Source organism: Acinonyx jubatus, chromosome E1 (genome assembly GCF_027475565.1).
Source record: "Acinonyx jubatus isolate Ajub_Pintada_27869175 chromosome E1, VMU_Ajub_asm_v1.0, whole genome shotgun sequence".
In the NCBI taxonomy this organism is placed as follows: domain Eukaryota; kingdom Metazoa; phylum Chordata; class Mammalia; order Carnivora; family Felidae; genus Acinonyx; species Acinonyx jubatus.
Window position 1 is genome coordinate 14,207,345 of NC_069397.1, and position 15,816 is coordinate 14,223,160.

Sequence of the window (15,816 nt, forward strand, 5' to 3'; positions counted from 1 at the left end):
GTTTGTAGGATGGAGACATTCCCTGCGGTGGCTGAGAAGGTCCTCAAGGAGTTCCAGGTGTTGCTGCAGCATAGCCCCTCTCCTATTGGAAGTACCCGCATGCTGCAGCTTATGACCATCAACATGTTCGCTGTGCACAACTCTCAGTTGAAAGGTAAGGAATGTCTCGTTTCTTTATCTACACAGGTAAAGATTAATCTAGCTTCTTTCCTATGGTACCATATCACTCCATTCACCTGATACACACACACACACACACACACACACACACACACACACACACACACACTTCTCTATCAGTGTCTCTCCGATTTTCAATCTACTCTCTGAAATCTGTATGACTCTCTAGTGCTTGGGTGGGATGAAAGGAGGGAATCATGGGTATGGAGCTTAATTTGCAAACCCAGAGATGCTGTTGCACATCTGGCCATGCTGAAGGCAGCAGCAAGGCCTCTTGGAGGCTGCAGACCCAGAGCCTCTCCCAGGGGAGAGGCATTGCTGAAATGTTTCATTGCAGAGACCATACGCTTGGCAGGGATTGGGAATAGCTGTTTCTGGACTCATGTACCCTGTTTGTTCGATATGGAAAAGTCTAGTTCCCAATGGGCTATCCCTTGTGGGAGCCTGCCAGGGAGTACGAACAGTGAATTGATGAGCTTTGGTGACTCAAGCTGGAAGCACAAAAATCACCAGGCCCAGAATTTGGCTATCATACTGGTGTGCATTCTGAAATGCTTTTCTGAACACTGGGGTTTTTAACACTGGGGAGGGAGGGGCTGATTGGCAGGAGTTTTAAATGTTCTGAGGACCAGGTCACTGTTGAAGGATGTTACCAGGATCCCTCCCCTCCACCCCACTTAGGTAAGGATGATGTGGTTTGACTTGACGGAGCTATGCAGCGCGAGGGTGACATTGTTTTGTGTGTTTATTTGGTCCATGCTGCCAAAGAACCGTTTCGGAGCATTGACAGAGACGGTTTGGTCTCAGCGCTTGTTATCGGAAATGCCAAGAAGTGGGATTTGTCCCGTGCAGACTCTGCTGTAAAACAGACCTGGCCTTTCTGGACAGAGTGTTGCCAGTTCTCTTGTTATATCTCTTCTTAGTGCTTTCTCCCTCTGAGGTGGATTTACTTCCCTTCCCATTTGTGTTTGGGGGTTATGCTTCAGCTCGCTGGTGTTGGGGGAGGGGGGGGAGTGGATTTCTCTCCAGATGAGAATGTATGCCACACTTGCCCTCGACACTTGGCTCCTCCTGGGACACTCTGCAAGGTCCTCTGCTGCTCCGCCTGTGTTTTCAGTCATATCTGAATCTTAGAGGATTTTCTCATCTCGTGCTGCCTGCTACAGCATTTAGAATTCCCAGCAGAAGTCGAGATGCAGAGGCTTGGGTGCCTTTTTGAGGCTGGCTCGTTATTTCTGAGAACACCTCTGAGGAAGCACGCACTCCTGAGGAGGCAGCGGGAGTTTCCAGGAAGGAGGAAATAAAGTTTGTGAAGTGCTGTCATCGTGAGGCTTGAAGTCCAAAGGGGAGGGGGATTGATTCCTTCACCGTTGCTCTGCTGGTTCTGTCGAGTGGGAGGCTCACCAGACTCGGGAGATGCCCTCCTGTTTATTTTCCTGCTTCCCTCCAGCAGCAACACGGAGTTCAGGGAGTTGCCTGTCACAGAACTGCAGCCTCTGCCAAGGTGTGGTTCCGGCCTCAGGTGACCTGTGGTCTCAGGAGGTGTGAATGTAAAGGACCTGCAACTCTTGCCTGTGAAGCATCTGTTGTCAGCAGCTTCTGCTCCATGAAAAGGAATGCCTTGGCCTTTTCATAGGCCACGAGTGAGTCCTTTTCTTGTAGCTGCTATTACATAAAGGTTAAGAAAATATGGGTGAAAGGAAGGTGAGATGGTGAGAACGGAGAAAGAAGAAAGTAGGTGGTTCTCCCACTTGAGGCCAAGGTTCTTTTTTTTAGGACTCTTCCATCCGTGGTCAGTCATAATGAGGACCTGCTAGCCAAGAAGGACATGTCGAAGCCTGTGCTTGACTTGAGACCCTTCTCGTTTCTGGCCTCGTCCTGACGCTTACCTCTATGAGGCAGCTGGGGCCAAGGGGAGTAGGAGCTGAGGTGGTCAGAAGCTCCAGGAGCGTTTCAGGGAAAAACAGCCCGGGCCACAGGATATAACACTCAGCTGGGACAGAGAGCTCTGCGGACGTGCTGCCAAGTACCCGGTGTGCAGTTGAGGCGGCCGTCCAGACCCCACTGTGTGGGCTGCCATTGGGAGAGGGGTGAGCAGAGCACTCAGCGGGGCTGGTTGGTGGGAAGATGCACTTTTCCATTTCCCAGCACATGAGTCATCTTCTCTGGGCCCCTGTGCTGTGCTTGCACGGACAGTGGCAAGAAGGGGGTGTTGTGGCTGAGTAGCAGCATCTGTGCCGGGGGTGGAGAGGGAAGGGGGTTGGGGACAGGGTAAAGATTTAAATCCTTCACTAATCAGCAGCAGTTTGAATCACATTTTTATGAGTAAGGAAGTGATAAATCAGCCCTGAGTGTTCAGCCCGCAAGTCCTGTCAGCTGGTGCCCTTCTAAAGGCTTCTCTCCAGGCCAGTCTGCTTGCTGTCAGAGTCGCCACCCAGACACGGAACCCTGACTGTCTGAGACCGGGAAGCAAGGGCCTGATGCTGCCTGGCCCTCCCAGGTGCTTGGGGTCTTGGTGATTTGGCAGTCACTGCAAGTTACAGAACATCTGGGCCATCATTTTTCTTTCCATTCCTTCTTGGACATGTCCTTCTGGGTGGGTGTTTGCGTATGTCAGTTCCTGGACTCTGTGGAGAAGGAACATTCCAGCCTGAAGCAGAGGTGATCTGTGGCCCCCAAGGCAGTCGCGATCCTTTCAGTCTGTGCCTGGGCCTTCCTTGTAGATGTGGTACCTTAGGAGTGTGATTTGAAGAGCAACAGGGACGTCCTTACTAAAAAGTATGTTCTTTGTTAATGCCTCTAATTCATTTTGTGTGTCTGTGTATGTGTGTTCAGTGCCACCCTTGTATTGCTCTCCTCTTTTCAAAATACCAATAGTTGAGGGATAGAAATGATACTGTTACTAACTCTGTAGTGTGATCACTTTTTAAATGTGCTTTCCTTGTGGTCAAGAGAGACACAAAACTGTTTAAAAGCTTTGGATGCCTCTCAAGTTAAAATGGAGGAGAAAAACTTAGCAAGTGGTGAGTTAAAGGCATCTTTCCCCTTTTCCTAGGTTATAGTATACCCTGGCGCTCAGGAAGGTGGAGGATGAAGGTCAGATTTGCCCTCTTTGCACAGGGGAAAATAAATTGAGTTTTGCCACATCATTTAAAATCCATCTAAACTTTCCGATCTCAGCATTGATCTTCAAATTCGCGGGTTGAGGGATGCCTGGCTGGCTCAGTAGGTGGAGCACGCAGCTCTTGATCTCAGGGCTGTGAGTTCGAGTCCCATGTTGAGTATAGAGATAACTTAAAAATAAGATCTTAAAAAAAAAAAAATGCATGGGTTGAGGGCCATTGGCGGGGGGAGACCTTTATCTCCTCCTCTCATATGGACCCTTTGCAAAAATTCTGCCTCAGTGGAACTATAGAGTCTAGAATCCTGCACAGAAGTGATTGGGGACAGATGAATTTGAAGGATGTCTGGGGGCTCTTAGCAAAGTGCCTGCTATTTATTAGGCACTAAGCCTTTGTTGAATGCATGGATGAAGGCGGCCATAGTTCTGGGCAAGCCAGCTCTCATTGAACAGTGTGTTCCTTACTTGGCCCATGTCCAAAATTGTCCTTTGGCGAGTGATGGGTGGTGGTGAGATAGGTGGTTCCCAGAGTGATGTCACAATTGGTAATGTCTCTACAGCATTCTTGAGCCTGAAGGGAGAAATGGGGCTTCTCCACGTGCCTCAGCATTTAACACTTCAGTGGCCATCTGACTGACTGACGTGATGCTGGAGGGTGAACTGTTGATCTAAACCACAAACACTCCAAGAATTTTAATTTTTTTTAAAATTTTGTAATTTAAGGAAATAAACTGGAGTTTCTTGAAGAGGAATAATTGAAGCAACGTTTGTGGTAGGGCATCACTGAAACCCATTGCATCCCCCATCTGTGCCCAATTTGGTCCAATCTGGCCTTCCCCCCCTTCCTTTTTTTTTTTTTTTTCACCCCCTCTTGGTCTCTCTGTTTTTAAAAAAAAATATGTTTTATAATTCCTGGAATCAAAACCATCTCAGGCACACACTGTTTTATTTTACTGTATTATTGGATTATACTTCCTATAAATCATTGGATGTTATTCATTGGCCACCACTGGAATAACTTCCCTTTTCTGTGCCCTGGCCCCCTCTTTTTCCTCCTCCTTTTCCTCCTCTGCCAGTTCGTAGACGAGGCCTCCATTTCAGCCCTGCAGAAATGGTGCTCTGGTGGCAGCAAGAGGGCACCCAAGAGACACTTCTTGTGTGTGCCGTCGGTGCTCCCTGCTTTTAGGGAACATGTAGGGGCTGGGATTGAGGTAGGGCTGGACTGGCGTTATCATTTATGCTTGCTCTTATGGTTTGTTAGGAATCCTAAATTGGAGGCGGTAGAGGGAGTGCCACATGTGTGTCTCCAAAGGGATGGAGAGTCACAGCTAGGACCAATAGTGGCTAACCTAGGTGTTGGATGCTTGAGGTGGAGACCCACCCCTTCAGGCTGCTGTTGTGTATGGAGATTGAGTCTAGTTGAGAAGTTTGCTTCACAACCAAAGTTCCTTTGATTTCCCGCTACATCCACCTTACAGCCCTTGAGTACAGCAGTCTGCTCCTCTGTGGCGGTTCACTTCTGTCTGAGTCTCTTACCAAAGCAAAATGTATGAAGTGCCTAATCCTCTGCTTGTCAGAACAGTTGTACAGGAAATCCACCTTTCATAAGGGGTTAGGCTTGAGTTTAGCTGTACAAACTGTCCCTCTCATTTCTCCTTCTATATCTCTAGTGCTAGAAGCCCTTGGGCTTTTTCTCCTAAAGGATCTATGGGTAGATTTCTCCAGGTAATCAGCACTGCCTGACCTTCACTTTCCGAACTGCTCAGTTTAGAGTAAATTAACAAAGTGAGAGCCAGCTTAGCCAACGAATTTTTGTGAGAAATAGATTTGAAGGTCAGAAGAGGCTAGGCTTTAGAAGGCAGGCCAGAGGAGGACACGTCCTTCAGCTATGCCCTCTATCCCTCTGGGGGAGATATAACTATCAACAGGTTGCTTAGCACAGCCTTCTTCCCTTAGAATTCCCTGGAAAAGAGGAAAAGTTAAAGAAGTGAGTATGTCAAGGGACCTCCCTATCTTTCTTGACTCTGATTGCCAGGGTCCTTGTTTTTAGAACGACTGTTACTTTAGGCCGGGAAAGAGAAACAGTTATGAAAAGCTAAAGAAATGAGAAAATTCAGTCATATCAACAAAAGTAAGCCTCTTATGTGTCAGTTGAAGAAATGATTTCTGTGTTTGCCCCAGTGTGACACTGTGGGTTGGTGTCTTTGGTTCTTTGGTTTGGAGTGCTGACGTGTAACATCCCATCATAACCCGGGAGCTGAAATGGGCCAGATAGCTCATCTCTCCTGCCGTTTTACAGCTTCCCAATTTGATTTTCTTTTGCTCCATGAAGAACTTGTTCTGAAAGGAAGACATTACTGACCGGAATGTTGGCAGCAGGACTCCCAGCTGCCTTTCCTGAGTTCTCTTTAAGCTTTTTCTGGGGAGAAAAATTCTAAATGGGTAGGTTACAGGGGACTTGGGCCAGATAGGTACTATGTGTTGAAGACACAGGGGAAGTAGGTGTGTTCTGGGGATGCGGTTAGAGGGAGTAAGTTGTACTTTGTATCCTAATCAACTAGATGATGGTCTGAGGAAGAATTGTGGCTTTCAGAGGTAGTGACCAATAACGGCAACAACAAAACGGCAACAACAAAACGACACCGCGTTAATACTTGATGACATTTTATAGTTACTATGTATGTATTTTCATTTGATTTCTCCTATCAGCTGTCTGAGACAGGTGGGACAGATATTTTGTATCTTACTTTATAGATGACCTGAAAGGGAACAGAAAGTTTTAGTAACTTAATCAAGGTTGCATGGCTAGTAAATTACATAAATTACACCCAGGTCTTAAGTGTCCAGCCTTCCCTATCAGAAGACAGAAAAACTTCCCTGGACTTAATTGAGACAGTTAAACAATGAAAGCATCCCCTGATACTCCGCCAAAATCTGAGCAGCTGCTGTTCTTTGATGCAAAAAGTGGTCCTGGAGTCTGATTTGAGACTGAAGAGGAGCAAGTAGAGATGAAGGAGTTGGGGGGTCAGAATTCTCCTAGGCTACTTGAGCCTCTAGTGGGACCACGGATAATAAGCTGGCAGAAGGATATGGTTTAGGGATATCAAGATTGTTGTTGAGGTTCCATATTTACTACTCTCGTGGATAAGAGGGAATCTCCCTCTCACAATGGAAAACATTAAAAAAATTTTCTTTAACGTTTATTTCTTTTTGAGAGAGAGACAGAGTGAGAGCAGGGGAGGGGCAGAGAGAGAGGGAGACACAGAGTCTGAAGCAGGCTCCAGGCTCTGAGCTGTCAGCACAGAGCCCGATGTGGGACTCGAACTCACAAACCACAAGATCATGACCTGAGCTGAAGTCACACACTCAACCCACTGAGCCGCTAGACGCCCCTGGAAAGCATTGTTAATGACAATAACAATGTAATGTTTTACATTGTTAATGTAAAAGTAATTTTCTGTCTTTCTCTTGTTTTGGGAAATGTAGTGTCTGTGTTTCTATCTCTGTCTTTTAAAGGACTTTTTAGGAGGATTGTTTCTTACTGTCACAATCTTTTCTAATATCCCTCTTGCTTTTAAAATAGAGGCTTTTCAGGGCGCCTGGGTGGCTCACTCAGTTAAGCGGCCAACTCTTGGTTTCAGCTCAGGTCATGATCTCACGGTTTGTGATTTTGAGCCCCATGTCAGGCTCTGTACTGACAAGCGGAGCCTGCTTGGGATTCTCTCTCTCACCCTTTCTCTCTGCCTCTCCTGCACTCTCTCTCTCAAAATAAATAAATAAAACTTAAAAAATTAAAATAAATTCAAAAGAGGCTTTTCAACATGCCATTCTCTCTTTTTTTTTTTTTTAAGTTTTTTAATGTTTATTTATTTTAGAGAGAGACAGTACGAGCGGAGGAGGGGCAGAGAAAAAGAGGGAGACACAGAATCTGAGGCAGGCTCCAGGCTCTGAACTGTCAGCACAGAGCCCTATGTGGGGCTCGAACTCACGTAACCCTGAGATCATGACCTGAGCAGAAGTCAGACACTTAACCAACTGAGGAGCCCCTCACATGCCATTCTTAGAAGAGACTGTGATTCTTATTTTTGGCCTAGGGAAAAATGGATATATTGTTCATGCAGAAAAGAGGATGAGAGAATAAAGCATTTGAAAGGATGATAAAGTGAATACACATGGAACCCCTACCTAGATTAAGAAATAAAATCTTGTTAGCACCTCAGAAATTCCCTGTTGTGTTTTGTGTGCACCCTTCCAAGTAATTGTCCCTCACCCTTCCAGGTAATCGTCAACCTGACCTGTGGAGTTCATCCCCTTACTTTTCTTTATAGTGTTGTTATAAGTATGTCCTCTTAAAGAAAACATAGTTTGGTTTTGCTTGCGTATAAATGGAATCATGCTTAATCATGTTATTTACATTCTTTTTTTCTCTGGCTTATTTTGTTCCATGCAATGTTTGTGAATTCTGTCCATGTTGATGTGTGTGGTTGTAGTTTAACCATTTTCATTGCTACAATACTACATTTTATTCATTTATTACAGTTTACCCCTTCTTATGTTTAAGGGCATTTGAGTTTTCTCTTTGGGGTTGTTATGAACACTGAATCCGTTGACAGTTATTGTAATTATTAGAGTATTTGGATTTATATATACTGTCTATTTCTTTTTTTAAGTTTATTTATTTTGAGAGAGAGAAAGAGAGAGAGGGACTGGGGTAGGGGCACAGTGTGAGGGGAGAGAGAGAATTCCAAGCAGGCTCCACACTGTTAGTGCAGAGCTGGACACGGGGCTTGAACTCACAAACTGTGAGATCATGACCTGAGCTGAAACCAAGAGTCAGACGCCCAACTGAGTGAGCCACTCAGGCACCCCTATACGGTCTTATTTTTTAAAAATAAGCTTTTACTGAGGTAAAGTATACACACAATAAAATGAACCCACGTTAAGAATGTATTTAAATGAGTTTGACCCATTTATATACCTAGGTAACTAATGTTCACAATCAAAATACAGAACATTCCATCATCCTGAAAAGTTTTCTTTGTGCTCATGCCAGTTGACCTCCGTTCCTACCCCTGGCCCCAGGCAGACTACCGACCCGCTTTCTGTCACCATACACTGGATGTGCCTTTTCTAGAGTTTCATATAAATGGAATCAGTGTGTACTCTTTCGTGTTTTGCTCAGCTTCACGTGTCTGAGATTTATTCATGTTGTTTCTGTGTATCAGTACTGCATTCCCTTATATTACTGAATAGTATTCTACTGTGAGGGTATAATACCATTTTGTTTATCTAGTTACCTGTTGATAAATGTTTGGGTTGTTTCTACTGTTGGGCTATTATGAACAAAACTGCCGCGAATGTTTGTATGAAAGCCTTTTTGTAAACGTATATTTTAATCACTTGGGTAAATACCCTGGAGTAGATGTTCTGGGTCATACAGGAAAGTATATGTTTAACTTCATAAGAAACTGCTAAATTGTTTTCCAAAGTAGTTGAGCCATTTTACATTCCTTGCAGCAAGGTGTAGGAGCTCCAATTTCTTTGCATCCTTGCCAATATTGGGTATTGTCAGTCTTCTTTACTTAGTGGTTCTGGTGGGTATGTGGTGCCATTTCATTTTGGTTTTAATTTCGTTTTGTGTTTCCCTGATGACTGAGGATGATGAGTGAGTTTTCATGTACTTATTTACTATTTATATATCTTCTTTGGTAAGTATCTACTTAAATCGTTTGCCCATTGAAAAATCAAGTTGTTTGCCTTTATTATTAAGTTTCAACATTTCTCTCTGTGATCTGAATATAAGCCCCTTATCAGATATATATTTTGCAGATATTTTCCCCTAATGCTTTCCCATTCTTATACCCATTTTGTTCCCTTTTTTCTTCTTTCTTACTTTCTTTTGGATTTTTTTCCCCACTCTTTCTTCTCCTTTCCCTACTAGTTTCTCTTTATTTTATTAGTGATTAACCCTAGGAATGAGAGCATATACACTTACCTTGCCAAAAGTCAGGTTATTCAGTATTTTCATTCTCTTCCGAAATAATACAAGGGCCATGGAATACTTAAATTCTATACTGTATCTCTCCAGTTTATAAGCTGCTTTGTCATGTATTTGAATTGTCTTTTTCCTTTCAAACCCTATAAGACAAATTGTTGCTGTTTGTTGTTGTTGTTGTTATTATGTTGTTGGTAAATGCTTGTTTAGATCCACTCATATTTACTATGAGTAAATTTTTCTTTTCATTCTTTTTTGCATTTCATAACCTCCACCTGGGATCATTTTCTTTCTGCCTCAAGTATATTCTTTAGAATTTATTTAGTGAAATTCTTTTGATGACAGATTTTTTTGGTTTTTATTTGTCTATAAGGCTTTATTTTCCTTATTCCTTTCTTAATAAATAAATTATTAACTTAATTTTTTTAAGTTTATTTATTTATTTTGAGAGCGATGGAGAGCATGGGTGGGGTAGGGGCAGAGAGAGCAGGAAAAAGAATTCTAAGCTGACTCCACGCTGACACAGTGTGGAGCCCAGTGTGGGGTTGGAATTCAGGAACGGTGAGACCGTGATCTGAGCCGAAACCAAGGGTTGGGTGCTTAACTGACTGAGCCACCCAGGCACCCCGATTTTCCTTATTCCTGAAGGATCTATATTCACTGGTAATAGGGTTCTAGGTTAATAGCTATTGTTCTTCAGTCCCCATTTAAGATAATTTATTGTCTCTGGGCTTTCACCGTTGCTGATTGAAAGCCAACCATCAGTCAAATTGTTTCTCTTTTAAAAATAATCTGTTCTTTCTGGTTGCTTTCCAGGTCTTTTAAAAATTACAAAAAAAAATTTTTTTAAATTATTTGATGTTTTGCAGTTCTAATGATTTGTCTAAGCTTGGATTTATTTTTTATTCTTCCTGCTAGAGATTTGTTGGGCTTCACATATCTGTGAGTTGATTTCAGCAGTTTTGGAAAATTCTTAGCTGCTTTTTTTTATTTAAATGTTTATTTATTATTGAGAGACAGAGAGAGAGACAGACAGAACATGAACACGGGAGGGGCAGAGACAGGAGGAAATGCAGAATCCGAAGCAGGCTCCAGGCTCCAGGCTCCGAGCTGTCCGCACAGAGCCCGACGCGGGGCTCGAACTCACAAACTGCGAGGTCATGACCTGAGCTGAAGTCGGATGCTTAACTGACTGAGCCACCCAGGCGCCCCTTTTAGCTGCTTTTAAAAAATATGACATCAGCCCATGCTTTCTCTTCCCCTTCTGTGACTCTAGTTAGTCAGAGGTTAGACCTTACTCTGTCTTTAGTGTCTCTTAAACCTCTTTCAGTTTTATGACTTTTTGTGTTGTGCTCTGCATTCCAGATCATTTCCTTAACTCTGTCTTTCAGTTCACGAATCTTTCCTTAGCTGTATCTAATCTGCTAAATATGCCCCACTGAGTTTTTTGTTTACTTCAGTTATATGCTTTTATTTCCGGATATATTTTGTTCAAATCTACTCTTTTTTTTTTTTTTTTTTTTTTTTTTTTTTGTAGTTTCTTGTTCCCTGGACGTATTTGTGAGCTTGTCTTTTATTTCTTTAAAATATACTAAACATGGTTATTTAAAACTCTATGAATAAGGGGTCCTTTTAGATAACTTTCTGCTAAACTCTTATTTTTGCTGGTTGTCATTCCTGTGCCTTGTTTCCTGTGCAGTTAAAATTTTTTTCTTATTTTCTTTGGAATTCATTATTGGGAGTGCTTGGAAATCTGGGATGAAAATTGGGAAAAGGACTTGAGTTTGCTTTTGTCCACAGCCTATTGTGGGCAATCTAAAATAATCATTCTAAATTAAAATACCTGCTTGAGGGTTTACAGACCACTCAGGTTATGTGAATTCAGGCTGCATACTCCTGTGAGGGCTAGGGCATGGTCCATATTTTCAGTGTAATATTTTTCCTCTTCTATTCAGCCCTACGGTTTAACATAGTCAGTTTTCCAACCTGTCTTATCAAGGGGCCATGGGTTAGTTCTTTTTTTTTTTTTTTTTAATGTTTATTTATTTTTGAGAGAGAGGCACACAGAGAGTGCAAGCAGGGGAGGCGCAGAGAGAGAGGGAGACACAGAATCTGAAGCAGGCTCCAGGCTCTGAGCTGTCGGCACAGAGCCCGACGCGGGGCTGGAGCTCACGAATTGCGAGATCACATATGACTTGAGCTGAAGTCGGACGACCAGCTGACTGAGCCACCCGGGCGCCCCATGGGGCCGAGGGTTATTTCTGATTCACTCTCACACCTTGGATGTAGTGCTCTAGGATCCCAGCTTAATGGCAGAGATTTTGGGCACCCTCTTAGGCTAGCTGTACCCATGAAGCTTTGGAAACCAAAGCTCAAGTTCATCAGGTGGCAAATGGTCTTAGGGTAAAGTCTGCCTGTATTGCATGCACACTTTTATCTCTAGTTTCCCATCTTTACACAATCTCTGACCAGAAGATTCCGTTTTAATTTCCTAACTCGTGTATGCTTTCTAAAAAGATTTTTAAAATACCTTTTCCAGGATAATTAGTTGTTTCCTTGGGAGAGTAGATCAAGGTACCTAATCTGCCGGGCATGTTACTAGAGAAAATGCTGCGACACCTTTTTTCTTTTTACCATCAGACTTGAGCATTTGTTTAACTCTGCCTGGAGCAGTGTGACGGGGGCACCCATATTCAGGGTGGCAAGGGCATGTGGGCTGCTTTCCAAAGAGTAGCTCTTTTTCCATCTCCTACAGTCTAATTTTATGGCAGATGGTGTTACTGGGTTCACATTTTAAAATTTTTCCAAGGGGTGTTCAAGGTGTAGACTACTGGGAAGACTACTTGGGTGGGGAAGGAAGGTAAAGAGAGGCTTGCAGCTGAAATGATAGAAACCATTTATTACCAAAAGGGTCTGAGCTAGAGATCTGGAAAAGAGTGCTCTCTAGTTTCAGCCACATTACATTACATATCTGGTGAACCCTTGTTGGCCCATAAAATCTTTTCCATTAGTCAGGGTGCTCTGTGCTTTTGTTCTTGACTTCTGCTGTTCTTAGAGCTGTTTTGTTGGCTTGTATGTCTCAGTTTAGAAGTCAGATTGTCACATATTTAGAATTTTATTTACTGTAATTGCAGTTTTCTGGCTTCTTTAGGCCCCCTTCAGATACAGGACTCCCATCTTGAAGCTTATTTCAGAAAATGCCCCTGTGATCCCTTGCCCCAAGTGCCAACAGCAGATGCAACAGTTGACACGCGGAAGGGAATTTCCAACTGCTGGGCAGGTTTCTGAAATCCAGACACGTGCTGTTCACACTTTGGCTTCTGAGGCAGGGATCAGTGGTTGAAGAGGGGAGGGGCTGGCAGGGGACTGGAGGGAGAAAGATCTTACAGTGCCTGCCCAAGGCTTATGGCTGTGTCAGCTTTCTTCATCCCTTCTCCAGCTGGCGTTGGCAGGGTAGAGTAAATCACTGTAGAGTGGTTATGAGCCGAACTCACTGGGGGCTTCTTTGAGGCACACCTGTGACGTCATCCTGTTATCACTGCTTGTTCTGCATAACCTCTTTTCACCTCTCCCTTGAGAAAGGGTGATGCCCAGAACTCGTGTCAGGGCAGTGAGTAGAGAGAAATGTTTGGTAATCATTATTTTGAGATGCCTGCTAAGACACAATTGCAGGCCATTGACACATTCAAGATTCCACATTGGAAGAGAAAATCCTGTTTGTAAACATGGCCTGCATACCTCATAAACTTCTTTTTAAACATGAAGGAAAAGACAATCCAGAAAGACTTGAAACTCCTAAGTGGTCTCTCTTGATCCCCCTCTAAACACACACACACACACACACACACACACACACACACACTCAGACACACTTAGACACACACACACACACTGCTCTCTATATGGCAGTGATTCTTTCAGAAACATCAGATCATGTCACTGTGTTCGGAATCCTCCACTGGCTTCCCATTTCAGTCAGAGCAAAGCCATAGTCTCTACAAGAAAACTCCCCCTCCTCCCCACCCTCCCACATCGCCTCTCTCTGACCTCATTTGCCGCTACTGTTCTCCCCCTGGCTTGCTTACTCTGCTTCAGCCACACTGGCCTTCTTGCAGGTCCTCTGATAAGCCAGGGATTCTTCCACCTTTGAACTTTTGCATTAGCAGTTTTCTCTACTTGGAATGCTCTGCTGCCAGCTGTCTGCATGGCAGATCCCTCACCTCCTGCAGGTCTGCTGAAATGATATCACCGTGAGGCCTGCCCCAATCATCTTATCAACAGTGCTGCACTCCCACCCTGTACCCCTTGATTACCTCTGATCCTGCTTGATTTTCTTTTTTCACAGCTTATATTCTCAATACTAGGAAACTCATTTTGGAGGCATATGTTTATTACTCATTTTCTCCTACTGCTCCTCTTCAAGAACATAAACTGCCTGCAGTTAGGGATCCTTACCCTGTTTTATTCACTGATGCATTATGAACCTCTAGAACAGTGCCTGGTGTGCTATAAGTTGTCAATAAACGTGTTCAACAAGTCAGTCTGGGCAATGCAGATTGAAAGGTAAGGCCTGGGTATCTGTTATCTGGGGTCATTGTTGATAATCTTACTGTCTTCCGTGTTTTTTCTTTTTTCCTTGTTTTTTCTGACACCTCAGAAAATGTAATTTCCAAATACATATTTTGTATCCTGGCGTTAAATTAAAATACATTAAATGTGTTTTGGTATTTACTGTTAATCCTGGAATCTATGTCTTTGGGGCTCTGGAAAGCAAAATTTCTTGGAGAACAGCATAAGTTCTGTCCTTTCTCATCTCCTAAATCTTCCATCATTTATTCTCTGTCCTTTCTTCCTGCACATAATGTTCTTTTAGTTCTCCTTTACTGTATTTTCATTCTCATTTAACTAGAGCAATTTGTCCTCTTTATGTAAACTAATTTTTTAACTTAATTAATTTTGAGAGAGAGAGAGAGAGAGAGAGGTCGGGAGGGACAGAAAGGGAGAGAGAGAGAATCCCAAGCAGGGTCTGCACTGTCAGCGCAGAGGCCAATGCGGGGCTCGAACTCACAAACCATGAGATCATGGCCTGAGCTGAAACCAGGAGTTGTATGCTTAACCAACTGAGACACCCAGGCACCCCTACATATTTTTAAAAAAAGATTTAACATTTTTGTTTTTGTTGAGAGTACTAAAAAAATAGGAAAAAACCTGGAAGCCACCTGTAAACTTCCCAGCAATGACATTCATTCCTACATGTATATATGAATATTCAAGCTTTTTGTAACACAGTTGAAAAAATACTGAATATAAAGACGTTTGATTCTACTGTTTTCACTTAGAGGTATTCAAAGTTATAAAATCCTTTATAATCCTGTTTAATGGCTGAATATCATTCTCATACGAATATGTTAAAATTCACTTAATCCATATCCTGGTTTTGGACATTTTCCCCCACTTTTCTAGTATTGTGAATAATGCTATAATTAACATCTTTGTACATAAAACCGTTGTCTGCATTTCATATTGTTTTGTTAGAACATATTTTTAGAAGCTCAGATTTTGAGTTAAAGAGTTTGAAGTCTTTTAATGCTTTTGATACATGATGCTGGATTACTTATTAAGAAGTTGTGCCAGCTTACACTCTTTAACAGGAGTGTTTGAGAATGCCCAGCTACCACCTCTTACTGGCATTAAAGTATTTTTAATGTTTTATAGTTCTTGGCATAATGTAAACATTCATATATTTGTTGAATAAATGACAGATGAAAACCCATCTTTTTTTTTTTTTTAATAGACTTTGATTTTTAGAGAAGTTTTAGGTTCATAGCAAAATTGATCGGGAAGACCAGAGAGTTCCCATATATCTCCTGCCCTCAAAACATGCACCATCTCCTCCACTATCAACACTGGGAACCAGAGTGGTACATTGGTTACGATTGATGAACCTATATTGATACATCATTATCAGCTCTAGCCCATAGTTTACATTAAGGGTCTACTTTTGATCTTGTACATTCTGTGGGTTTTGAGAAATGTGTACTGACATGTATCCAGCATTATAGTATCATACAGAGTAAGTTCATTGCCCTAAAACTCCTCTGTGCTCTGCCTATTCATCTCTTCCTCTCCCTAACTTCTGGTAACCACTGGTCTTTTTACTGTCTCCATAGTTTTGCCTTTTCCAGACTGTCATATAGTTGGAATCATGTAGTGGGTAGCCTTTTCAAATTGACTTCTTTCATTTACTAATACACATTTAAGGTTCCTCCACATCTTTTCAGGGCTTGATAGCTCATTCCTTTTGAGTATTGAGTGATCTCCATTGTCTGAATATACCACAGTTTATTTGCCAGTTAGCCTACTGAAGGACATCTTGGTTGCTCTAAGTTTTGGCAGTTATGAATAAAGCTACTATAAACATCTGTGCAGGTTTTTGGGTGGACATAGTTTTCAGCTCATTTGGGTAAATACCAAGCAATAAGATTACTAGATCATATGGTAAGACTGTGTTTAGTTTTGT

General features: G+C 42.7%; 1 protein-coding gene across 5 annotated transcripts in view; it reads left to right on the plus strand.

The window, feature by feature from the left end:
* Positions 1-15,816, plus strand: part of SMG6 (SMG6 nonsense mediated mRNA decay factor) — a 226,965-nt gene that overhangs the window by 55,866 nt on the left and 155,283 nt on the right. For 4 of the 5 annotated variants that reach the window (XM_053212575.1, XM_027034657.2, XM_015081364.3 and 1 more), the window contains exon 10: positions 9-154. In XM_053212575.1, the coding sequence (XP_053068550.1) occupies positions 9-154 (146 nt within the window). Of the gene's footprint in view, positions 1-8; positions 155-2,451; positions 2,959-15,816 lie in introns of those variants that run through there. The other variant, XM_027034658.2, reaches the window with a different exon arrangement.